We start from the raw sequence: 26,983 nt of genomic DNA, 5'->3' as shown, positions 1-26,983 counted from the left end.
TTTTTAATGCCTTGATAGTTTGAAAGTAAGTTCTCTGGAACACACTTGCATTATTAACAAAAATGTGGTAACTAAAAGTTTAATCACATAAGGAATTGATAACAGTTTATAAGGGTAATACTCAGGTGGTTGAAAGAATAAGTGCAGATAGTTCACAAAAAGGAAATACAAATAAAAACACATTGACAAAGTAACCATCACTGACTAAAGAAAACAGTTGTCTGTTGCCATTTCTGCCAGATTTTGCAGAATGTTGAATGAATGTTGAGTGTCTTAATGAATGTTGAATCTGATTGAATAAATATACTGATATTTTTCTGATGGCTTGTAAATAATTCTCTGTGAGTTATATTTATAACACATAAAAGGCATGAATTTAATTTCATGCAACTTCCTGATCCCATTGTTGAATAAAATTACTCAGAAGAAAAAAGTTATTTGTACAATTTTTTAACATAAAATTTCTATGCTGTTGGAACATTAATTATAAAATAATAATATTGGAGACCAAATGTCATTAGTAAGATTTCTTAAATAAAAATTTTTTCTAGGAGGTAAAATTTTAAATGATTTTTTTTAAATTTTTTTTTTTTTTAACGTTTATTTATTTTTGAGACTGAGAGAGAGACAGAGCATGAACAGGGGAGGGGCAGAGAGAGAGGGAGACACAGGATCTGAAACGGGCTCCAGGCTCTGAGCTGTAAGCACAGAGCCCAACGCGGGGCTTGAACTCACAGACCATGAGATCATGACCTGAGCCGAAGTCAGACGCTTAACCGACTGAGCCACTCAGGCGCCCCTTAAATGATTTTTTAAAAACCTCTATACTTAAATACAATTAAGTGAGAATATGGGGCCAGCTCAAATGTTCAGTATCTACAGATACCAGGAAAGTAAAATAAATGTATAAAGTGGGTAGGTAGAAAAGTGCATATGCATGCATTGTAGAGGTGGAATAAGGCCTGAATAAGTTGGAGAGTCAGAGCATATGCTAAGTGCATGCTGCTGTTCAGTTTCCTCCTTTAAGTGATAGTTGCTAAATGGGTTCAGTGTAGTTCAGTCTTCTATTAAAAGAGAACTTGCAGAATCTGATATTTCTATGAGCTCTCCTTTTTTTTAAAATATTAGATCAAAGTTTTTCTTCTGTGTCTTTTTTTTTTTTTTTTTTTTTTAAGTGTGAGCTAGCATTTGACGAACCCGTCACCAGTTGCAACATTTGAGTTAAGACAATATTTGGAAATTAATTCTGGAATATTTTATTACTATTTAAAATAACTGAACTATTTCATATGTATAAAATAATGCAAAATAAGTATGATAACAAGTAACAGGAAAGATTGTAGAAGTCTACAGATAAGTTGGTGTGTTAATGATAGAAAAACTTTAGTATTTTCTTCCTGTAAAAAGTTAGAAAAATCTGAAAAGATGGTGTAGGAATGTGTGCCTAGATTTTTTTTAGCTTGATAACACTGAATTGGATTGGAATTCACTGAACTGATAACTGTTAACTTTTCTTTTAAAAAAAAAAATTTTTTTTTTAATTTTTATTTATTTTTGAGACAGAGACAGAACATGAATGGGGGGAGGGTCAGAGAGAGAGAGGGAGACACAGAATCTAAGCAGGCTCCAGGCTCCGAGCTGTCAGCACAGAGCCGGGTGCAGGGCTTGAATTCATAAACTGTGAGATCATGACCTGAGCCGAAGTGGGATGTTTAACTGACCGAGCCACTCAGGCGCCCCAATTGTTAACTTTTCAATTCAGAAAAGTCGTAAGTGGCTTTGTTATTCAAGTGCATTTTTTTTTTTTAAATTTTTTTTTTTCAACGTTTATTTATTTTTGGGACAGAGAGAGACAGAGCATGAACGGGGGAGGGGCAGAGAGAGAGGGAGACACAGAATCGGAAACAGGCTCCAGGCTCTGAGCTGTCAGCCCAGAGCCCGACGCGGGGCTCGAACTCCCGGACCGCGAGATCGTGACCTGGCTGAAGTCGGACGCTTAACCGACTGCGCCACCCAGGCGCCCCATCAAGTGCATTTTTAATAAAGATAGAGTGACATGCTCTTTCGTAGTGTAGATCCTCATTACTTTCAAGATGTAAATGTAAATTTGCTGTCTTTCCTGTTATCAAGGATTTTAAAATACCAAGTAGTACAACATTAAAAACTCCTCTGGTTGCTGTATTTGATGATTTGGACATAGAAGTGGAAGAAGAAGATGAACTTAAGGCAAGAGGTAAAATCTCCTATATAACACTCTTTTCTATGGTACTACACATTTCTTTAGGAAATTGTAATGTGAAAATTTCAAATTCGAGAAGTGAAAGAGACTCTATAGATGTTGATGGCCTAAATAAATAAATAAATAAATAAAATCTAAAATTTGGCCTAGTACAATTGTATTTGCAGGGAAAGCAGACTGACAACTTTTGAGAGATGCTTGGTTTCTCTGGCATCACTTTACCAAAGCCCTTAGTATAAACTATCCATGTACAATTTAGTACAAATTTTGTGTTTTATAATTGATGCAAGGGAATTTTAACTTTTTAAATGTTTGTTTAAATAATTATCTGAAAATTAACACTTTAGTAGAATCCTGACCTCTGAGTTGTTCAAGTTGATATTTTGTATTTCCATAATGTATTTTGCGTTTTTTTTTCCCTTAGTTTTTAAATATTTTGAGTTATTTCTGTACCCAATGTGGTGCTTGAACTCACAACCCCATGATCAAGGGTTGCATGCTCCACAGATTGAGCCAGCTAGGTGCCCCTATTTTGTGTGTTCTTAACATAGTTTGAGAACTGTAATAAGTATCATACATAGTTACATATTCAGTAAACACTTAGAAAATTAAGTCACTGCATTATTGAGTGATGACATAATTTATGATTGTTCTTAATAGGTCTTACAGGTTTGAAAAATATTGGAAATACTTGTTATATGAATGCAGCTTTGCAGGCTCTTTCTAATTGGTAAGTATAGAAATTAATTTTGTATAGCTTTTTAAAGTCACTCTTTATCACAGTTCTTATATGGCAGTTATACTTCAATAAAACTGTTTCTAAATGAAAAAAAAAATAAAGTCACTCTTTGAGCAGAAAACCATGCTGTTGGTAACCTATGGCCATACCACTCTGAGCGTGCCTGATCTCACCTGATCATGGAAGCTAAGCAGGTCGGATCTGGTTAGTATGTGGATGGGAGAAAATCATGCTGCTCGTAATTTGCTAAAAAAAAAAAAAGAAAAGAAAAAAAAGAAAGAAAGATGAGTCAGAGGAGGAAAGAAAGAAGTACACTAATAGTAATATGAGAAAGAGTTAACAATTCTATTCAATTTCCCTAGCCAATAGGATCCCATAAATCCTTGGCTGTCCTTCTTCCCTCAATGAATTCCTCTCCTTCCCTCTCACTTTCTGAAATGACCCCATTTAAAAGATTCTGTGGATTAACTATGTAAATGTCCTGAAAAGTTTCTTTTTTCTTTCTTGTTAAGTAATCCTGAAGGTAGAGTAGGCAAGAAACTGGGTTGGTACTAATCCATTGTCCCAGTGGGATTATTCATGCCTGTATTTCCTGAGACTGCTGGTTCTGGTGTAAACCCTAGTTAGTTGTGTGCCTTTGAGCAAGTTATTTGTTTTGACATCTAGAAAATGAGAAGCTTGAACTAATTCCTCAGATCACTTTTTTTTTAATGTTTGTTTTTGAGACAGAGAGAGAGAGAAACAACATGAGTGGGGGAGGGGCAGAGAGAGAGGGAGACACATAATGCAAAACAGGCTCCAGGCTCTGAGCTGTCAGTACAGGGCCTGACATGGGGCTCGAACCCACGAGCCAGGAGATCATGACCTGAGCTGAAGTCCGATGCTCAACCGACAGATCCACCCAGGTGCCCCTTCCTCAAATCACTTACAGAGGTGCTATGAAAATATTTTGTACTTTTCTGTAGGTGAAAAGTCTTTAATAAAAAGTATTCAGGTTTTTTTTAATGTATATTTTTGAGAGAGACAGCATGCAAATGGGGGAGGGGCAGGGAGAGAGGGACACGCAGAATCCCAAGCAGGCTCCAGGCTCTGAGCTGTTAACATAGAGCCCAATGCAGGGCTTGAATCCACGAACCACGAGATCATGACCTGAGCCAAAGTTAGACATCCAACTGAGCCACTCAGGTGCCCCTAGATTTTTTGTTTCTTAATCATACTTTTACAGAATAGGTAGGGGCAGCATGGAATGCTCTGTAGACATCTGTTGAGTCCATCTAGTCCAACATGTAGTTTAAGTCCAGTGTTTATTGATTTTCTGGCTGGAAGATTTATCCATTGTTGGAGATGAGTATTGAAGTCCCCTACTGTTACTGTATTGCTGTTTATTTCTCCCTTCATATCTATTAATACTTGCTTTGTTTATTTAGCTCCCCTGTGTTGGGTGCATATTTATAGATGTTATCCTTTTGATGACTCAATTCCTTTATCATTATATAATGGCCTTCTTTATATCTTGTTAGAGCTTTGAGTTAAAGTCTGCTTTGTGGGGGTGCCTGGGTGGCTCAGTCGGTTAAGCATCTGACTTCGGCTCAGGTCACGATCTCGTCTGTGAGTTTGAGCCCCACGTCGGGCTCTGGGCTGGTGGCTCGGAGCCTGGAGCCTGCTTCGGATTCTGTGTCTCCCTCTCTCTCTGCCCCATCCCCGTTCCTGCTCTGTCTTTCTCTGTCTCAAAAATAAATTAAAAAAAAAAAAGTTAAAAAAAAAAAAATAAAGTCTGCTTTGTGTAATATAAATATAGTTACCTATATTTTCTTTCATTTTTCACTTGCATGGAATATCTTTTAAGGATAGCCAGTTTTGTTTTTTTTTTTTTAATGTTTATTTATGAGACAGAGACAGAGCATGAGTGGGGGGAGGGGCAGAGAGAGAGGGAGACACAGAATAGGATAGCCAGTTTATTGCAGGGCAGGGCTTGGTCCTTTGCCCAGTCTTTTTCCTGTAACTGAATAGATTCACTGAGGTTCCCTCCAGCTAATCATGCTCATAGAAGATAATATTGCCTTTTTTTTTTTTAATGTTTATTTTGAGACTGAGATAGTATGTGTGTGAGTGGGGGAGGGGCAGAGAGAGAGAATCCCAAACAGAGCCTGTCATGCACAGAGCCCAACATGGAGCTTGATCTCACGAACTGTGAGAACATGACCTGAACTGAAATCTACAGTTGGATGCTTAAGTGACTGAGCCACTCAGGCACCCCAACAGTATTGCCTTTCAAATTGCTAACTGAGCCACCAGATGGATAGTAGTACCACTTACTGAGATGTAGAAGCCTGGAGGAAGAATAGATTCACTTGAAGGTTAAATTTTGATCATGTTAAATTTAAGATGCTCAGCACAGCCATCAGTTTGGATATTTGATATAAATCTGGAATTTAGATGAGATATTTGACTTCCATAAGTTTGACTGTCATTGGCATGAACATGAAAATTTAAGGACACCCCAGTTAAAGAGTATATAGGGAAGAGAGGTAAAGTCCTAGGATCCAGCCCTGAGGGACTTTGATATTTATATATCTGGTAAGAGTCAAAAGAACAGTAAAGAAGGGAAAGAGTTGACAGAGATAAAGAAAAATGGAAAAAATCATCATTGTTCAAGAGAATGGTTGCTCAAGAATGAGGGGTAGGTCACTTGTAATAAATGCTACTAAGAGGGAGTGAAAGATGTTGACTGCATCTGGCAGCGTTGAGGAGTCTGATACAGTGGGGTCAAATTTGATTTGAATGGGTTGAACACGAATATGAAGAAGTGAATGTGAAGCTGTAAAAGGGAGCAAAGAAATGATAGATATGGGGCTGTATGTGCTACCAATTTATTGAATGACTGGAAGTCAGTCATTATTAAGCTTTGATTCCACTTTAACATTTTTCTTTTTTTTGAATTAGCCCACCTTTGACACAGTTTTTTCTTGATTGTGGAGGACTAGCTCGAACAGATAAGAAACCAGCCATTTGTAAAAGTTATCTGAAACTGATGACCGAACTGTGGCATAAAAGCAGGTATGTACTTAATGTATTTATTCTCTTTATTATTATTATTTTTTTAAGTTTATTTGTTTTGAGGGAGAGAAAGCACATGGGGAGGGGCAGAGCAAGAGAGAGAGAGAATCCCAAGCAGACTCCGTGCTGTCAGGTTGGAGCCTGACGTGGGGCTTGAATCCACTTAGCCGTGAGACCATGACCTGAGCTGAAATCAAGAGCCAGACGCTTAACCGACTGAGCCACCCAGGTGCTCCTCTTTATTATGTTTTTAAATGAATACCAAATATTAAAAGGATATAGGTGCACATATATAGAGCTGAAAAAAAGTAAATTTGAGACAAGTTCATTTTACAGTATGTTCTGTTTCAAACTGGACATCCAAATGAAGTATCTGGACGACACTTGAATTTTAATGCAGGAGTAGACATTCTCACAACGCTAAAATCAGACCATAAATACTTAGGTGAATGTTCATTTTTCTGCTTATGTTTATTTCCTGTGAAGTATAGCATTAGAAGAATAATTGTTCAATGTAATATTTTACTAATTTTGTTTTAGAATTATTCAGAAAATTGTGTTTACCATTAGTCCTAACTGCTCAACCTTATCTGTAAAGAAAACAATCACCAAAGCTTTTTTTTTTTAAAACCTCACAAGACTTTTGAGATCTTGATTTGTAATGTAAAAATTTCAGTAGTATTTAAAGTTTTAACATTCCCCTATTCCTAAGTGCCTCAGTTTTCTTTGAGATATTTTACCCCCTACTAAGCATCTCTTAAGTCAAACAAAAATTTGTCACTACTTTGATTTTAACATGCTAGGAAAAGAAAATGGCTTTTCTTTTTTTTTTTTAAATTGAAGGGTAATTGATACACATTGTTATCTTAGTTTCAAGTATATAACATTTTTTTTAAACGTTCATTTATTTACAGGTACCTGGGTGACTCAGTCTGTTAAGTGTCCAACTTTGGCTCAGGTCATGGTCTCACATCTCACAGTTTGTGAGTTCGAGCCTGTCAGGTTCTGAGCTGACAGCTCAGAGCCTGGAGCCTGCTTTGGAATCTGTGTCTCCCTGTCTCTCTGCCCCTCTTCCGCTCATGCTCTCTCTCTCAAAAAAATAAACATTAAAAAAAATTTAAACTTTCATTTATTCATTTTGAGAGTGAGAGCATGCGTGTGTGTGTGGGGGGGGGGCGGGGTGGCCAGGGGCAGACAGGGAGAGATAGAGAATATCCCAAGTAGGCTCTGCACTATGAGCGTGGAGCCCAACGTGGGGCTTGAACCCCCAAACAGTGAGATCATGACCCGAGCCGAAACCAAGAGTCAGACACTCAGCCAACCTAGCCACCCAGATGCCCTTCAAGTATGTGACATATTGACTGGGCAATTCTATACATTACTTAATGCTCACTATGATAAGTGTAGTCACCATTGTCACCATACAATGTTATTAGAATATTATTGACTATATTCTCTATGCTTGACTTTTCACTTTGTGACTTATGTATTTTATAACTTGAAGTTTGTACCTCTTAATCTCCTTTATCTATTTCGCTCATCCTCTTCATACACCTAACCTCTGGCAACCACAAGTTTGTTCTCTGTGTTTAAGAGCCTTTTTTTTTTTTTTTTTGCTTGTTTTGTCCATTTGTTTCTTAGATTCTACATATAAGTGAAATCATTCGGTATTTGTCTTTCTCTGACTTATTTCACTTAGCATAATAAACTCTAGGACCGTTCATGTTGTCACAGATGGCAAGATCTTATTCTTTTTTATGGCTGAGCAAATATTCCATTGTATATATACCATCTTGATCCATTCATCTGTGGATGGACACTTAGGTTGCTTCCGTACCTTGGCTATGGTAAATAATGCTGCAGTAAACACAGGGGTGCCTATATCTTTTTGGATTAGTGTTTTTATTTGGGTAAATACCCAGTAGTGGGACTGCTGAGTCATATGTTATTTCTGTTTTTAATTTTTTGAGGAGTCTTTATGCTGTTTTCCAGTGTGGCTGTACCAATTTACTCTCCCACCAATAGTGCACTTGGGTTCCCTCTTCTCCACATCTTTGCCAACACTTGTTATTTCTTGTCTTTTTGATACTAGCCATTCTGATTAGTCCTCTGCCCATCTTTTAGATTGGTTTTTTTTTTTTTTTGGTGTTGAATTGCATAACGTCTTTATATATTTTGGATATTAACCCTTATCTGATAGATCATTTGCAAATATCTTCCCCCATTTATGAGGCTGCTTTTTTTGTTGTTGTTGATGATTTCTTTGCTGTGTGTAAGCTTTTTACTTTAGTCCCAATAGTTTATTTTTCTTTGGTTTCCTTTGCCTGAGGAGAAATATCCCTAAATATGTTGCTAAGGGCGATGTCTAAGAGATTATCGCCTGTATTTTCTTTCAGGCATTTCATGGTTTCAGGTCTAACATTTAGGTCTTTAATCCATTTTAAGTTTATTTTCATGTAAAAAAAAGAGTATGATTTTAATGAGTTCTTTGGGGCTATGAACATTAAAGAGCCAGAATCCTCCATTATCATTCATCCCTATTGAGTGTTATCCAATGCTGCTATAGACTCTATAGCTAGAATTAACCCTTAACTGCTGTTTTTTAAACTTCTTTGCCCTGAATATGTATTTTAAACTTAAAATTCCTGAAAGTTTATCAGACTTCAAAAGTGTCAGTACAGAATTCTAAAAGTGGTTAAATATCTGGGGCACCTGGGTGGCTCAGTTGGTTAAGTGTCTGACTTTTTAAAACAAAATTTTTTTTAATGTTTATTTATCTTTGAGAGAGACAGAGACAGAATGTGAGTGCGTTAGGGGCAGAGAGAGACGAAGACACAGAATCCGAAGCAGGCTCCAGGCTCTGAGCTGTCAGCACAGAGCCCGACGCGGGGCTCAAACTCACAAGCTGTGAGATCATGACCCGAGCCCAAGTTGGACGCTCAACCAACTGAGCCACCCAGGCACCCCTAAGTGTCTGACTCTTGATCTCAGCTCACGTCTTGATCTCAGGGTGGTGAGTTCAAGCTCTGCATTTTGCTCTGCATTGGGCGTGAAGTCTACTTAAAAAGAAATTAAAATCTTATTTATGTCAATTATACTCAAGTAAAAAAACCAGAATTCAAAAATTTAGATAATGTGCTAGGTATATTTATCTTAATTATCCCAGGAATTTAAAATAATTAGAATTTTGTTTTAAGTAATTGTAATTGTTTTTGAAAAATAGAGCATGATCATTTCATTAGGGTCGAGAGCTATAAAATATATCTTAATTTTCTTAAATATATCTTAATATAAAGCTATTCTGGTGAGCCTATGAAACATAACACTGGGCAATTTTTAATGACTTTGTGAAACACATTAACAACTTGAATTATTTTTTTTTAACTTTTTAAAAAATATTTATTTTGAGAGAGAGAGAGAGCACAAGGAAGAGAGGGGCAGAGAGAGAGGGAAACACAGAATCTGAAGCAGGCTCCAGGCTCTGAGCTGTCAGCACAGAGCCTGACGCGGACTCAAACCCACAAACTGCGAGATCATGACCGAGCCGAAGTCGGACGCTCAACTGATTGAACCACCCAAGTGCCCCTACAGCTTGAATTCTTGATTGTTATTTACCAAAATAAAAAGTAAAAATTTTAGATTTCATTCATCACAGATTTCTCATTAAAAATGTTATCTTCCTCAGGCCAGGATCTGTTGTTCCTACTACTCTGTTTCAAGGAATTAAGACAGTAAATCCAACATTTCGGGGGTATTCTCAGCAGGTAAGTCTTCATTCTTTTTCATTCACAATCTTAATGTTTAATAAGTTTGAAAAATGCCATTATGCATTATGCTTTTATGGAGCCTTTTGTATTTCTTCCTTTATAATTTATTTGTCCATTGTCTTGGGTCATCCTTTCTTGTATGTTTATTTACTGACAATAATAGCCTATTGTCATTTTTTTGCTTATATTTTTCCACCTTTCTCATAATTTTATGTTTTTCTAGAAATTGTTAAATTTTGGAGTGGATAAATACGTCTCTATTCTAATGCTTTTAGCTTCAAAAAGTTACACATATAGAGATAAATTTTCACCTATATTTTATGCTTTAATTTTTAAAATATTTAATTCTTCTCTGCATCTGTCATTTATTTTGTGTTACAGTGCAAATTTCATTTTTTTTTCCACAAATAGCTAACTAATTGTACCAGACTACAGATTTGGAAGAATTTTCTTTTCTGATTTTAGAAATTTCTTCTTTTTTAGTTTTTATGCTTCCATTAATATTTTATAGGGTTTGTTTCTGGGCTTTCTGATTCATTGCATTGATCTGTGTTTTGTTGAAGTGGTACCAGTGGCAGTTTCAATTATTGTAACTTTATATGTTCCTTTGATATTAACACCTAACCCTCACATATTTTTCTTTTTCAAAATAATACCTGTTCCCTGTTAATTTTTTCTGGTGCACAGACACCAGAGACTGATTTCTTAGATGTGAGTTGGTCTATAAATTTATACATTTGTATTTTCTTTCTTTCTTTTCTTTTTTTAAATTGAAGTATAGTTGACACATAATGTTACATTTGTTTCAGATGTACAGCATAGGGATTCCACAATTTTATACATCATGCTATGCTTGCCACAAGTATAGCTACTATGTAGCTATTATTTATCACCATATGACACTACTAGGATACCACTAGTAATATTCCCTTGCTGTACCTTTCATCCCTGTGACTTACTCAGTATGTAACTGGAAGCCTGTGCTTCTCACTTTCCTTCACCCATTTTGCACATCTCTGTACCCACAAATTTTCAAAAAGCATTCCAGGTTGATCAAGGATTTTTCTTTGAGATGTAGTACAAGATTGGAAAGCTTTAATTTTAAGCCAAACTGATAAAATATTTGAATTTAGGACATCTCTGAATTCTAATTGTCATATGAGGCAAATCCAGTTGTTTTTTTTAAATGCCTCTTCATTTTTAAAAAATAGCAGCAGTACTAAAAGCTGACCTCCAGATCATCTTCAGTTTTTAAATTACTTTTGTTTTATTTATATAATTTTTTAGAACTCAGTGCTTCCTATTCCTTCTTCAGGGCCTTATGTTCTACTAGCTGGTGTTTCCTCAGTATAACACTACACCTTTAGAAATCAGTTGATAAGCACATTTTGTATATTTTTTCTTAAGTTTCTACATACACATATTTTTAATGAAGTGGTAATATGTGTTGTTTATATATTAGGATGCTCAAGAATTCCTTCGCTGTTTAATGGATTTGCTTCATGAAGAATTAAAAGAACAGGTCATGGAGGTTGAGGAGGATCCTCAAACTATAACGACTGAGGAGACCATGGAAGAGGACAAGAGCCAGTCAGATGTAGATTTTCAGTCCTGTGAATCTTGTAGCAGCAGTGATAAAGCAGAAAATGAAAATGGCTCTAAAGGCTTTTCTGAAGATAATAATGAAACAACAATGTTAATTCAGGATGATGAGAACAATTCAGAAATGTCAAAAGATTGGCAAAAAGAGAAGATGTGCAATAAGATTAATAAAGTAAATTCTGAAGGAGAGTTAGATAAAGACAGAGACTCTGTGTCTGAAACAGTCGACTTGAACAACCAGGAAACTGTCAAAGTGCAAATACACAGCAGAGCTTCAGGTGACAATTTAATAATTGGAAAATGATAGTGTTTCATTTGTAGACAATGTGTACGAGAGAGCATATTTGTATTTATTTGTATTATATTTGTAATTTCACTGTTTTCTGATTTTTGGAGAGAAAATTAGCATGGCCTGTGAGTGAAATCAGACATATTTCTAGTTTACATGTTAATGTTCCCAGTCTGTATTTAGCATAAAAAATGAAATAGACTGATTAGCTTAATATTTTATGTGCAGGATATGATCAAGTTTGAAGAAAGCAGGAATAAAATAGTTGTTACTTTTGGGCTAAGTAGTAGAGTTTAGCAATATTTTCATGTAGAATATTAAGTTAATGTCATTTTATGTGGATTCTGTTAAGATCCTGGGGAAAAAGCAAAATAACTCAAATTACAATTCTGTAATCTTACACACTTTTAGATTTAGACTACTGTCATTGGAATACTATCAGCTATGAAATATTTGGCATATATTTTGATATAGCAGTTTAACTATAATGAATCCTGTTATGATAGATTATTACCAGAATACTAGTGTTTTTTTTTTTTTGTTGTTGTTTTTTTGTTTTTGAAAAGAGCAAGTGGCCAGATGAAAGATAATTAGGTTGGATTGCTTTGCATTTTAACTTTATTTCTTCAAAAGTTAATTTATCTTGGCCTAGTGTGATACTTAATTTTCCAAAGCACATTAAAAACCATCAGAAGTTTAAGTTCTTTGATCTTAAAATAAGTGGCAGACAAGTAACATAAAAAAGTTTATCTTTTGTAATTTGAAAAGAATAAAACTAGTAAACAATTTATTTAGGTATTGAATAAGCCCAAAATTTCTTCTTGAGGAAAAGATATTTCCTTGAACACAGGAATAGTAGTGGTTCACCTGTGTGTGGTGCATATTGGTGTTCTAGTCAGGAAAGTCAGGAAAGCATTTTAGGCTCCTTAGTTACAGTGGCCTTATTTTAGAAGTTTAGATGCTTTTGGAAGTTGTTTGGTCAGTAAATATTGAAAGACAGCCTAGGCTTCCATAGACTGCTGTTCAGCCCGCCCTTGTCAAAAGCCTGATTAAGGGACATAGTGGTTCTTTATTGCTCCATAGTAGGCTTTTTCTTATACATGGTGACTAATTGATGAGCTAGATCAGGGATCTGAGCTTTTACATTTTACAAAGACCTGATTAAAAAATGTGACAAATGGGGCGCCTGGGTGGCGCAGTCGGTTAAGCGTCCGACTTCAGCCAGGTCACGATCTCGCGGTCCGTGAGTTCGAGCCCCGCATCAGGCTCTGGGCTGATGGCTCAGAGCCTGGAGCCTGTTTCCGATTCTGTCTCCCTCTCTCTCTGCCCCTCCCCCGTTCATGCTCTGTCTCTCTCTGTCCCCAAAATAAATAAACGTTGAAAAAAATGTGACAAAGACTGTATATAGGGTGCAAAACCTGAAAGACTTATTATCAAGTTTTTTACAGGAAACATTTGCCAATCCCTGACCTTGATAATACTAACTTTATTCCCTGACCTTGATAATACTAACTTTATTCCCTTCAGAGAGGGTGAGTAAGTCTCCTACTCTTTCTCCCTCTAATATTACACAGTCTTCATTTAGTCATGGTTGGAATCGTGAGAAATGCTTATGTGAAAATAATAAAGGTGACTTACTTTGCATTATCTGGAAAAATCTCTGAAGTCATTCAGTTTCAGGGTCCCTATGAACAGTTCTTTTTTCTTCAGATACTTATTGAGCACAATCCCTTGCCCTGAAATCTGTATTGTATATATACTAGGACTCCAACAGCACAACTGTCAAGATAGTGGTCATGAAGTTTTTATTTTCTTGATTCATAATTTCATTCTAAAAAAGGTTCTTTTCTGATAAAGGGATGTATTTCCTTTTATCACAGTAAGAATAAAATAATTTATGATTCTGCCTAAGTTTCTTCTTAGATTTTGATTATTATGTTAGTTTGAGAAGATAATCTTTTTCTCCTACAGTTTCAAAGCTTTTTAAAAACTATCATAAATACTAAAAAATACTAAATTAGAACAAATACAATTCTCTTTGGCTTTATGTTACCACTGCTCACTTCCTACATTGCTAGCGCAGTAATGTGTTACAAACATTATTTGGATTCCTAGGTGGAAAATCACTGTTGTTTTGCTTAGCAAGAACTTTGTCTATCAAATATTTCACTTGACATTTATTAATGGGAATTGTGTTTAAAATCTCAAATGAAGAAACCTTTAAATTAATTAATATTATTTGATAAGTGGGATAATTTTACTATTTAAGGTAATAATACAAATTTTAAATATTACAGAATATATTACTGATGTCCATTTGAATGACCTGTCTACATCACAGATCCTCCCATCAAATGAAGGTGTTAATCCACGTTTATCAGCAAGCCCTCCTAAATCAGGCAATTTGTGGCCAGGATTGGCACCCACACACAAAAAAGGTAGAAGTTTCAGTTATTCAGGTTCCTTCGTTTTGATAATTTAAAGTGTTAATTATGAAATATTTAGTACTTTAAAATCAACAGCATAATTTTATATAACCATGATTTGAAATTTTTGTGTGTGTGTGGCACAAATTTACATACAGTAGAATTCACTCTTTTGGTGTAGAGTTCTGGATTTTAACACATGCATAGATTCTTGTTACCACCACACAAACAGAATATAGAACAGTTCCAACACCCCCCAAGGAATTCCCTCATAGCTACCCTTTGTAATTAGATCATCCCCTTACCCCTCCCTAAACCCTAGGCCTTTGATCTGTTCTCTATTGCTATTGTTTTGCCTTTCCCAGAATGTCATATAAATAGAATCATACAGTACATAGTTTTTTGAAACAGGCTTATTTCACTTATTGTAATGCATTTGAGATATAGTCACATTGCATGTCTAAATAGTTATTTTTATTACTGAGTAGTTATTTCATTGTGTGATTATACTGCTGTTCATTCATTTTCACTTTGAAGAACATTTGAATTATTTGCAGTTTTTGGCAGTTGTGGATAATGCTGCAATAAACATTCGTATACAGGTTTCTGTGTGAATATAAGTTTTCATTTGTCTAGAGTAAACACCCAGAAATGAGGTTATTGCGTCTTATGTTAGTTTCATACTTAATGTTGTATGAAATTGTTTTCCAGTTTAGCTGTATTATTTTGCATTCCCACTAGGCTATGTATGAGAATTCCAGTATTACAAAATGTAAAACTCTAAAACTCTTAGGAAAAAAACATAGGAAGGAGAAAGTCTTCATGACCTTTTGTTGGACAAATAGTTTTTTTAAGACATCAAAAGCAATATCCATAAAAGAAGGGACGCCTGGGTGGCTCAGTCAGTTAAATGTCTGACTTCGGCTCAGGTCATGATCTCATTGTTCATGGGTTTGAGCCCCATATGGGCTCTCGGTTGACAGCTCAGAACCTGGAGCCTGCTTCGGATTCTGGATCTCCCTCTCTCTGCCCTTCCCCACTTGTGCATGCTCTCTCTCTCTCTCAAAAATAAGTAAACATTAAAAAAAAAAAGTGCAAAGAAGACAAAGTTTTAAAAAAATCCATAACAGAAACAATTAAAAATTTTCTTGGCAAAAGACACTATTAAGAGATTGAAAAGATAAGATTGGGAGAAAATACTTGTAAATCAGGAAGCTCACAAAGGATCTGTTCAGAATGTATATATATAAAAAAAAAACCCTCAAAACTTAGTTATTAAATCCCTTTTTCAAATAATACCTTATTGGATGCAAAAACAAGGAAAGGCAAAACTATTCTTTTTTTTTTTTTTTTTTAATTTTTTTTTTTTTCAACGTTTATTTATTTTTGGGACAGAGAGAGACACAGCATGAACGGGGGAGGGGCAGAGAGAGAGGGAGACACAGAATCAGAAACAGGCTCCAGGCTCTGAGCCATCAGCCCAGAGCCCGACGCGGGGCTCGAACTCACGGACCGCGAGATCGTGACCTGGCTGAAGTCGGACGCTCAACCGACTGCGCCACCCAGGCGCCCCAGGCAAAACTATTCTGATTGAAGTCAAGCTGGAGAGACTGAATCTCTCTTCTATTTCATCTTGGTTTCTTTTGGGATTTTTTAAAAAGTTTATACATTTATTTTGAGAGATCATGAGTGGGGAAGGGGCAGAGAGAAAGAGGGAGAGACAAAGTCCCAAGCAGGCTCTACACTGTTAGTGCAGAACCTGAAGTGGGGCTTGAACTCCTGAACTGTGAGATCATGACCTAAGCCGAAATCTAGAGGCAGATGCTTAACTTACTGAGCCACCCAGGTGCCCTTGGGATTTTTTTTTTAAAGTAATTCTCTTGAATGGTACTTTGACAAGTTACTTTAGGATAGTAAATTTTACTGTTAAGGATTCCAGAGAAAATGGTAAAGGAACTACCTTTTAAAAGAATGTTCTTCACTTGTTTTTCAATCCTAGCTCAATCTGCATCATCTCCAAAGAGGAAAAAACAGCATAAGAAATACCGAAGTGTTATTTCAGACATATTTGATGGAACAATTATTAGTTCAGTGCAGTGTCTGACTTGTGACAGGGTGAGTATGAGGGAATTATAATATGCAGGGAATTTCTGTCAAATGGTCTTAAAAAAAAAAAAACCTGACAAATGGGATGAAAAGTTTAATTTTTTCTCCTTGCTACTTATGGTTATACATGTATTTCTTATGTTTACATCAGCATAAATTGATTCTAGGAGTAGAATTTATTTTTTGGAAGTAGTAGCAACATCAGTTTGAAAGGATGGATCTTGACCTGTCATTGGACAGGCATGCATTAGCAGCAAGAATTAACTCCTTTGTTCATCTCTGGTCACATGGAAAGGTGATATGTTGCTCAACAACAATAAATGGTAACACATGCATATCCTCCCAAGGTTGATAAAATTCATATGCTGGGAAACTGTTGCTGTTCACAGGCACAAGGCTGTGAGTGTATCTTCTACATTTGGTGGTATGGCTTATAAATATTTTCTTTTGTTAAGATTACGGCTCAGATAATACAGGTAGTGTCAGATTCATGCATAAGAGCATAAGTTAAAATCATGAGTTCTTTAATCTTCCCTAAATCTATGAGTTTCTTTGAGCTTTTCTTAAGAGTGGTTTTGTTTCAGTGCAGTAATGAATTAAGGAATATAAAATGACTTATTAAAAAAACCCTCAAAAGTAAGTTTTCAGCTATTGTGGTAGGATCTTAAGTCAAATCTAAGAGCTTTCAATAGCATCATTTTAATGTAGGCTGTTTGGGTACCAAATATTTTTTATTTTTATTTTTTAATGTTTATTTATTTTTGAGAGAGAGAGCATGAGCAGGGGAGGAAGAGATAGGGGGACAGAATCTGAAACAGGCTGCAGGCTCTGAGCTGTCAGCACAGAGCCTGACATGGCACTTGAACTCACAAATGTGACGACATGACCTGAGCCGAAGTTGGATGCTCAGCTGACTGAGCCACCCAGGTGCCCCTGGGTACCAAATATTTAAATGGGATTATCTTGAATTGTTTTCAGCTTTTTAAAAGTAACATGCCAAGTTTTACATCTTTTTAAAAACCATCATGAGATGTCATTTCCAAAAACAAATGCAGTAATAGTTCTTACGAGTTTGGAGCTCAAGCTACAGTGGCTGGATGTACTTTTCTATGCCAGTGTCCTTGATTAATGGGAATGTTAGTAGTAACTTCATAAGATTTATGTGAAGATTAAATTTAGAACAGCACCTGGTACAGAGCAAGTGTTTTTGCCATTGCTATTACTGCTACTGATATTTTGGGGGTTTTTTGCTTATAAATTGCTTTGCAGTCTAAGATTTGTTCTCATAAATGTGTTGGATTATTTTCATCCCATTTTAAACACGAAACAATTTTAGGTGTCTGTAACCCTCGAGACCTTTCAAGATCTGTCCTTGCCAATTCCTGGCAAGGAAGACCTTGCTAAGCTGCATTCATCCAGTCACCCAACTTCTATAGTCAAAGCAGGATCATGTGGCGAAGCATATGCTCCACAAGGGTGGATAGCTTTTTTCATGGAATATGTGAAGAGGTATGTATGCATTTTCCTTGTACTAATTGAATGTTATAGCTGCTGTTTCTGCTGTACTGGCAGAACACTTCCTTTTTTTTTTTTTTCTTCTATTAATAATGTTTCAGGTTTGTTGTCTCATGTGTTCCTAGCTGGTTTTGGGGTCCAGTAGTAACCTTGCAAGATTGTCTTGCTGCCTTCTTTGCCAGAGATGAACTAAAAGGTAAGAAATATGAAATAGTCTTCAACTATGGCTAAATTGTTTTGAGTGATCTAAAATACTAGTGGGACTAAATATAAAATGTGTTTATAAAAGCTAAGTTTTAAGGTGGCTTAAACAGTACTTGCCCATATATATCATCATCATAGTTGCCAGTATCTACCATGGCAATATAAATATAAATAACATAAATCATATCCTGAAATGATTGATACAAATTCCTGTAGTATAAGACAATATGGTGAGGGATTCAAAGAAGGGAATTCAACCCATATAAATGTTGTATATCAGGAGTACTCTGAATTCCTCCATAATATTTAAGATTTTCCACTGTTTTTGTGGGTTCATCACCTTGCTGGAATATATAACAGGCAGTCAGTAAAGTCAGGAAAGGATATTTTTTTGAGATAGGCCTTCAAGGTTGAAAAGAGAGAGAGGAGAGGGTATTTTAGGCAAGGTAAACATCACGAATTGATTCTTGAGCAGAGACTAAAAAATGTGAGCTTTGTGTTACTGTGCTGCAAAATCAGCATACGGCAAAGTCAAAGAATTGCAGAACCAAAAAAAAAAAATACAGTAGCTTACTTTTATTTTGAGAGGAATGACCAGATCTGTTCTATTTCCAGGTGACAATATGTACAGTTGTGAAAAATGCAAAAAGTAAGTGTCATTGATAGTGCTTTGAATCGCATGTTTTGTATTATAAATGATATTTTTCTTGGTCACTTGAATTAGGTATGTGGAGTTAATTTTGCACCTTATTTAGAAAAATAAAGGCTAATAAGCTTTGTCCAAGTAAAAATAGACTGGCTCTTCTGTAAAACAAATTTGAGGTAAAAGTTTAACAAATTTAATAGGCTTATCTAAGATGTGAAAGTTTATATGTATTTTGAGATATAAAATAAGTATATAATTTTGCATAAAACATCTTCTAAATATGGTATAAAACATATACTATGATGTATAATACACATTTTCATTATATGAGTTTGCCATCATAAATAGGGCAATATTATCTTCTGGATGAACAGGCTAGATTCAGGATGTCAAAGTGACTATAAAGGAACATAGTTTCAAATCTGTATAAAATTCAGAAAGGTTATACTAACTTTGATGTTACCTGTTGTATGATGGCAGAATAGAAAGTTAAGAAAAGTATGGTATTGTTTCTTTACATCTACTACTAGCTGCCTTTTAAAAGTCTTATAATAGGGGCGCCTGGGTGGCGCAGTCGGTTAAGCGTCCGACTTCAGCCAGGTCACGATCTCGCAGTCCGTGAGTTCGAGCCCTGCGTCGGGCTCTGTGCTGACAGCTCAGAGCCTGGAGCCTGTTTCCGATTCTGTGTCTCCCTCTCTCTCTGCCCCTCCCCCGTTCATGCTCTGTCTCTCTCTGTCCCAAAAATAAATAAATGTTGGGAAAAAAAAAAAATCTTTAAAAGTCTTATAATAAACTCAAGCTTTTAAGCCTTTGTGGTGCAAAGTTAGAAAAGAAAAGTAATTGGAGGATTGAAGGCAGATATGTTTGTGTGAACTGAGAAATTTGTCTGAATCTCTGTAAGAGAAAAATAATGGGATCCTAATAAGAACTAGAACCTTCATAATAACAAACATCTTACTGTTTAGCAATAATCCAGGGAAGTGTTGATCTGTAGCTATTGGTTCTCGCCATGCCAAAAAGGAATGGTATGCTGTTTGGTCAGTAAGGATTAAAAGCTGTTTTGTACTTTCTAAAAGAACATACACCTCTTATGAATTGGGAAGTATTTATTAGTTTGACTCCTTGAAGCTGTAGCTAATAGACAAAGAGGGATTTGGCCTGGAGGGACAACTTTCCTTGAAAACCAACATGAACTAGGAAAAAGATACTAGTGAAGGTGGAAAAGAACCTTGCATCTGCCCCAAATCCAAATTAGATACCTGTCAAGTATATATTAATACTCATTAATACTAACCACCCTTTAATTCAAGTTATTTGTTTCTACATTTAAGAGTAAAGATTCTATTGCCAGAGTGGGATTGGAAAGTGGGAAAAATGGGTGAGGAGGATCAAAAGGTATAAGTTTCCAGTTATAAATTAAGTCATGGAGATATAATGTGCACCATAGCAACTATAGTTTATAATACTGTATTTCATATTTGAAATTTTCTAAGACAGTAGATGTTGAAAATTTTCATTCATCACAAGAAAAAAAAATTTTGTGACTATATATGGTGACACATGATGTGAACTAAAATTACTATAGTGATCATTTTGCAAAGTATACAAATATTGAATCATTATATTGTACACTTGAAACTAATTCAGTGTTATCTGTCAAGTATACCTCAATTAAAAATAATAATAAAATTTAAGTAATAAAGGTTATAATATATTGACCAATATATAATATATTGGCCAATATAATATATTGGGATTTTATTTTACTCATTTTTACTTGATATCTGGATGTTATAAAGGCATAGCCAGGCCATAGACAGTAGCACATTTGTTTAAAAAAGTAGTTTTCAGGAGGTGCCTGGGTGGCTCAGTCAGTTAAGCGTCTGACTTTGGCTTAGGTCATGATATCATGGTTTGTGGTTTTGAGCCCCACATGGCTATTAGCTCAGAGTCTGCTTTGGATCCTCTGTCTCCCCCTCTCTCTGCCTGTCCCTAATGTGTGTGCATGTTCTTTTTCTCTCAAAAATAAACAAATGTAAAAAAATAATAATAATTTTCAGGGTGCGTGGGTCGGCTTAGCATCTGACTCTTGATTTTGGCTCAGGTCATGATCTCACAGTTTGTGATATCTAGTCCTGGAGCCTGCTTGGGATTTTCTCTCTTGCTCTCTCTCTCTCTCTGTCCCTCCCCCTGCTGTCTCTCTCTCTCTCTCTCTCTCAGTAAATAAACATAAAGTTTTTTTTTCCTCAAGAACTAACTCCCTGAATTAATATTACTGATAGCTTAAATATTTTTTTTTTAATTAAGGGACTCCAATGTTTCATTGTATTTTTTTTCTTCTTCATTTTTCTCTTTTCTCTTTTTTTTCCTCTCCTGTTCTGAATGATAGCCTTGTTGTCATTCGTATGTATTTTTAAATGGGTAGCATATAATTCAGTAGTGAGCATATTTTGTCCCTATGTTTTCTAAAATATTTTGCTGTATATTTACAAATACTTTGGGGCACCTGGGTGGCTTAGTCGGTTAAGTGTCCGACTTTAACTCAGGTCATGATCTCACGTTTTGTGAGTGAGCCCTGCGTCCTGCTTCAGATTCTGTGTCTCCCTCTCTCTGCCCCTCTCCTGCTTGTGCTCTGTCTCTTTTTCTCTCAGAAATAAACATTAAAAAAAAAAATTAAAAATACTTTGTAGATTCATATGGGAAACAGGTTTACTTAAATCTGTTTTTTTTTTTTTTTTTCTCTTTCCAGATTAAGGAATGGAGTAAAGTTTTGTAAAGTACAAAAATTTCCTGAGGTATGGGCTTTATTAGAATTAAGTTCATTTTGTGTTACAGGAATGTAAAACATTAACATAATACAGTGTAGCATGGTTGAAGAATGGAGTGGTTCTATTGACCAGTTGTTATGTTCATATACCCTATTAGGATTATTCATTTTTAAAATACTGACTTATGGGGCACCTGGGTGGCTCAGTTGGTTAAGCAGCTGACTCTTGATTTCGGCTCAGGTTGTGATTTTATGGTTCATGGGATGGAGCCTCATGTCGGGCTCTGCACTGACAGCACAGAACCTGCTTGGGATTCTCTCTCTCCTCTGCCCCTCTTCTGCTTGCTTTTACTGCATTCTCTCTCAAAATAAATAAAATAAACTGAAAAAAATACTCAGTTACATACCAACTAAGTGCCCTTATCTGTAAAACTGTGTTGAACACAGTTTAATCAGACAGTATAGGATTTTGCAGGTATAATATAAAATTAGAAAAGCCAGCAGGTTTGAAGTTAGGAAGTACCAGGTTTCACCATTTCCATATTCTGATGTGTTTAGAATCAGGTCATCATCATTGTAGGGTAATGTGTAACCTTGACACTTAATTCAATACCTATATTTAATAGATTCCTTTATTAGTATATAAAACAATAGAATTTTAAATAATCTTATCTTTCTCTGTTAGATTTTATGCATCCATCTTAAAAGATTCAGACATGAACTGATGTTTTCCACCAAAATCAGTACCCATGTTTCATTTCCACTGGAAGGTCTGGATCTTCAGCCATTCCTTGCAAAAGATAGTCCAGTTCAGATTGTTACCTATGATCTTCTGTCAGTCATTTGTCATCATGGAACTGCAAGTAGTAAGTATATAGGTTTGACATATGTCTAGATCAGGGGAAAAAAAGTAACGGTCTGCATTGATCTGTTAAATAAGACCTGATTAAATAAAATAAATGTAAAAATAGATTTTTATTTTTTATTTTTATTTTAATTTGGTTGTTATAAACAGGTCTGAAAATTTTAGGTAATTGAATAATTTTGCTATGAAGTTTTGAATACTGGAAATATTTTGTATAAAGCTTAATATTAAGGACTTTAACATGATCATTTTTGGAGGGCACCAGGGTGGCTCATCTGGCTCTTGATTTCAGCTCAGGTCATGATCACAGTTCGTGAGATCAAGCCTCACGTTGGGCTCTGTGCTAATAGCACAGAGCCTGCTTGAGATTCTCTCTCTCTCTCTCTCTCTCTCTCTCTCTCTCTCTCTCTCTCCCTCTCTCCCCCTCTCCCCCCCCTCTCTCCCCCTCTCTCCCTCCCTCTCTCTCTCCCCCCCCTCTCTCTCCCCCTCTCTCTCTCTCCCCCTCTCTCCCTCTCTCTTTCTCTCCCCTTCTCTCCTTGCCTTGCTTCTGCACTTTCTCTTTCTCTCAAAATAAATAAATAAAAAGATTATATTTTTCACTTTTTTTAAGATTACATTTTTGTCCTTATTTTCATTTCCTCAGGTGGTGGTGGTGAGGATACATACTGGAAAAAATATAGATGCGTAGTTCTTGCTATATCTCTGTCTCTGCTAGGAACTGAGGATTCAAAAAGTACTTTAATTCTTCCGTTAATCTTGTATTGCTGAAATTATTTAAATTTTTTCAACTCAAATTCAGGTGGACACTATATTGCTTACTGCCGAAACAATTTAAATAATCTCTGGTATGAATTTGATGATCAGAGTGTCACTGAAGTTTCAGAATCTACTGTACAAAATGCAGAAGCTTATGTTCTTTTCTATAGGTAAGGAAGTAACTCTCATGGATAGATTATTTTGACAAATATGAAAGAACATCTCACTTTGGGGTTTTTACTTCTAAGACTTTCAAGATGTATTGCTGAGTAAAGATTAGAAATTTTTTTTTCTAATTTCATTTTGTAAGTAAAGTGAAAGGTTGCATGCAGAATGATCTTTTGTTAAGAAAATGATAAATCATTTAGTTGAAAGGTAAATGAATATATTTTGTTTTAGAAAGATTGGTTTTAATAAATTAGTCTCTGACAGTAGGAGTTAAGTACCAGATTTTCTCCTAAAATAGCTAATAAAGGAGGTATTACTATAAAAATAGATCTTTGGTAGTTTTCAGTATCTTGTAAAAAGATTACTAACTACTGAAAGAAGAAAGTAGATGAACTATTTAGGTTGATTTTATTAGCAAACATTTGAACGCCAGCTGTATACCAGTGGTTATGTAGATACCAGTAGTTCTGATACAGTGTTGCCCATTAGGGGTGTATAATGTAGTTGGGGCTAGGGGTGGGGTGATACAAAATATATTTCTGTTGTATAATTCCCAAGCCTAATAAGATTCATAGTATTACTGTGTGTGCTAAGTCTAATAAGGAAGAGGAAAAATCCATCAACTGATCGGATGGAGTAAAATGCATATTAAGTTTAATGAATCATTGTCCTTAATAGGAAGAGCAGTGAAGAGGCACAAAAAGAGAGACGAAGGATATCAAATTTATTGAACATAATGGAACCAAGTCTCCTTCAGTTTTACATTTCTCGACAGTGGCTAAATAAATTTAAGACTTTTGCTGAACCTGGCCCTATTTCAAATAATGATTTTCTCTGTATTCACGGAGGTAAGAAATCCTAAATTGGAAAGTAACGGTAGATGTTTGCTCTTAAATAATTTACAGATTAGGAAGGAGCCAAGAGTTTTCCTCTTCGACTTATTTTCCATTTCTTTATCTGCATCCAACTTAAATCTGTTTAATTCTCTAGTTTTAGAAATTGGCATTTTCTTCTATTTGTAGGCAGTCTGTAGCCTCTTCATAGGAGAGATATTTATTGAGAACCTGTTCCAAACCCTGTGCTAGACCCTGAGAATACCAAAGACACTGTTTGTTTTCTAATTTCATAGTAGAGACAGATCCATACACAGCCAGTTATAGTATAGTGAGCACTTCTATTACACATTATTCTTCTCTGCTGAGAGGCATTCAGCTACCCCTTGTATCCATGATTTTTACCCTTTTGCCTAAATTAATAGCTGGCTCTTTTCCCAAGTATGGACATCTCCTTGGAATTTAACAAAAAAGCCTTGTATAGTTATTTGCTAAATATAACTTACGCCTTTGTGACTGGCTATGTTAGTGTTTGTTCTCATGATAAATAACATGTTAGTGTGATACCTTGATTAAATTTCATGGTTGAAGACTCAATATTCTTATTAATTAACTATTTTTGCAGTGAAACCACAAGAGATAGTAGGAATGTCCCATAGTGAATATAGAAACCTAAACCTTGAAATGTTTCTGTATGTGAATTTATCTCTTATTATTTCCCTACTTGAAGTACTAACATAAGGCTCTTCTAGTTCTGAATCCCCCCATAAGCTTTTTATGGTATTTATCTGTGACTGCCTTTTATTATAGTTATATAAGTGCCTCATGTCTTTTGCTGGCTCAAGCTCCATGAAGGAAAAAGTGTCTCTTATTTTCCTTTGATTTCCCCCAATACACAGTCAATGCTTAGTAAGGATTTACATAAATTACTTGAAGATGTTGGTTACCTGATTTTTCTCTAACTACTTCAAGAAGTAGGTTCATTTTTAGGAATGTAGTCACCAGAAATACTTAATTTTTAAGAATACTGATTGAAAAATGCCAGTGATTAATCAGTTTAAAAATGAGTTTAACCTTTAAAAGTTGTATAAAGGAATTTAAGAATGAAACACACCCATCTAAACTTTTTTAGGCGTTCCTCCACGAAAAGCTGGTTATATTGAAGACCTGGTTTTGATGCTGCCTCAGAACATTTGGGATAACCTGTATAGCAGGTTTGTTTTTTTAAATCAGACAATATGGTATTATGAAAATCAGTTGGTGAAACTTGTTAAAAGGGGATTGTATTGTTTCACATATGCTCCTTATGCTTTATGTCGCTTATGTAGAAAATTCTCTTTTTTCCTGTCATTATTCACTCTGAAGTGAACAGGAAGACTTCATAGTTAACGTGGCCCAAGTCTAGATAATTAATTGATTTTTATGTTCTAATTATCTGTATCTGTAGAAGTATATGGGTGATATTTAAGTCTGAGATTTTAAAGTTTTAAATTTTGTTTTAAAATATTTCATGTATAATTTTCTTACTATGTTTTCCGTAGTTAAATATTGAAAATATGGGGTACCTGGGTGGCTCAGTCATTTGAGCATGGTACTCTTGATTTTGGCTTTGGTCATGATCTCACAGTTCATGAGTTTAAGCCCTACCTTGGGCTCTGGGCTGACAGTCTGGAACCTGCTTAAGGTTGTCTCTCTCTCTCTCTCTCTCTCTCTCTCTCCCTCTCCCTCTCCCTCTCTCCCCATCCCTCCCTCCCTCCCTCCCTCTCCCTCCCTCCCGCCCGCCCCTCCCTTGCTTGTGCACTGTTTCTCTGTTGAAAATAAATAAACATTAGAAAAAGTTAAAAATAAAAAAAAAGATTCTCTCTCTCTCTCTTTGCCCCTCCTGCGCTTGTATGCACACACACTCGCTCTCAAAAATATATATATATTGAAAATAATTCATTCCATGAATTCTTACTTAAAAGCCAGGGAAAGCCTCTTTCTGATTAAAACTTAAGACTATGGCTGCATTAACATGTTGTATTGTAATTTTTTGAAAGCCACCTCTTTTACTTTGTATTGTTACCTCTAGCGTATTTGGTAGCAGAAGTAGCTGTAAGGGAAAGTTAAAATATAAAGCAGGTTACTTAATACATTGATAGTCATCCTGATAAACATAAAATCAAGTTGTTACAATTATTTGATTTTTATGTTAGTTTAATTATGACTGAGAATTTTTTTGTGGCGATTGATTCTTTACTAGGGATTTAGCCTAGTAAAGATTTCCTAGAACATGAACTTTCTTTAACATTATCATAATTATTCTTGTTGCTTTAGGTATGGAGGAGGACCAGCTGTCAACCATCTGTACATTTGTCACACTTGTCAAATTGAGGCAGAGAAAATTGAAAAAAGAAGAAAAACTGAACTGGAAATTTTTATTCGGGTAAAAGTTATGCTTTTCAAGTTGTAAATGTGATTTAGGATAAAGATCACTGACAATTAGCAGAATCGTTATGTTAAGGAAATGATTAGATGAAGGAGTTGTAGGTGTTCAGGGTGTGTAACAGCCAGAGACCTCCAACAAGTCATTAAAATTTTAGTGAGTTAAGGTCTCCTTTTGTGGGGTTTTGTTTTCATGGATTGGTAAAAGATTTTGTTGTACAGATTGGTACTTGCAAGAAGTCTCCTTATTGAAATGGTAAATTACAGGTTTCCTTTAGTGTTTTTCTGGAAGTATCTACCCAGACTGCATTCTCTACTTCCATCTTTTTGTGAAATATAGTATTGTTTTGTGGGACTGTCTATACTTTCAAATATACTCCTCAAAATGAGTATATTAAGAAGCATTCCTTGATTGCAAGCAACAACATGAAGGTCATTACAGAATCAGTAGGAAGAGCTAAACAACCAGGTTTTTGTCTGCTTGTGTGTTTTTTTTAATAATCTATTTGATTTTTTTTTTTAATTTTTTTTTTAACGTTTTATTTATTTTTGAGACAGAGAGAGACAGCATGAACGGGGG

At 35.5% G+C, this 26,983-nt stretch overlaps 1 protein-coding gene across 4 annotated transcripts in view; it reads left to right on the top strand.

Annotated features, from left to right (window-relative positions):
* The window catches only part of USP33 (ubiquitin specific peptidase 33), a 65,118-nt gene that overhangs the window by 25,062 nt on the left and 13,073 nt on the right, over nt 1–26,983 (top strand). For 2 of the 4 annotated variants that reach the window (XM_045477916.1, XM_045477917.1), the window contains 16 exons: nt 2,131–2,233; nt 2,900–2,969; nt 5,922–6,035; nt 9,721–9,799; nt 11,265–11,682; nt 13,991–14,131; nt 16,119–16,234; nt 17,562–17,734; nt 17,842–17,936; nt 18,560–18,593; nt 21,340–21,385; nt 22,043–22,223; nt 23,022–23,148; nt 23,825–23,994; nt 25,112–25,193; nt 26,296–26,404. In XM_045477916.1, the coding sequence (XP_045333872.1) occupies nt 2,131–2,233; nt 2,900–2,969; nt 5,922–6,035; nt 9,721–9,799; nt 11,265–11,682; nt 13,991–14,131; nt 16,119–16,234; nt 17,562–17,734; nt 17,842–17,936; nt 18,560–18,593; nt 21,340–21,385; nt 22,043–22,223; nt 23,022–23,148; nt 23,825–23,994; nt 25,112–25,193; nt 26,296–26,404 (2,058 nt within the window). The remainder of the gene's footprint in view (nt 1–2,130; nt 2,234–2,899; nt 2,970–5,921; nt 6,036–9,720; nt 9,800–11,264; nt 11,683–13,990; nt 14,132–16,118; nt 16,235–17,561; nt 17,735–17,841; nt 17,937–18,559; nt 18,594–21,339; nt 21,386–22,042; nt 22,224–23,021; nt 23,149–23,824; nt 23,995–25,111; nt 25,194–26,295; nt 26,405–26,983) is intronic. The other 2 variants (XM_045477918.1, XM_045477919.1) reach the window with 2 other exon arrangements.

The sequence above is a fragment of the Leopardus geoffroyi genome, chromosome C1, assembly GCF_018350155.1.
Source record: "Leopardus geoffroyi isolate Oge1 chromosome C1, O.geoffroyi_Oge1_pat1.0, whole genome shotgun sequence".
In the NCBI taxonomy this organism is placed as follows: Eukaryota; Metazoa; Chordata; class Mammalia; order Carnivora; family Felidae; genus Leopardus; species Leopardus geoffroyi.
The sequence above is the reverse complement of the archived record's forward strand: the minus strand, read 5'-3'. Positions and strand labels throughout refer to the sequence as shown.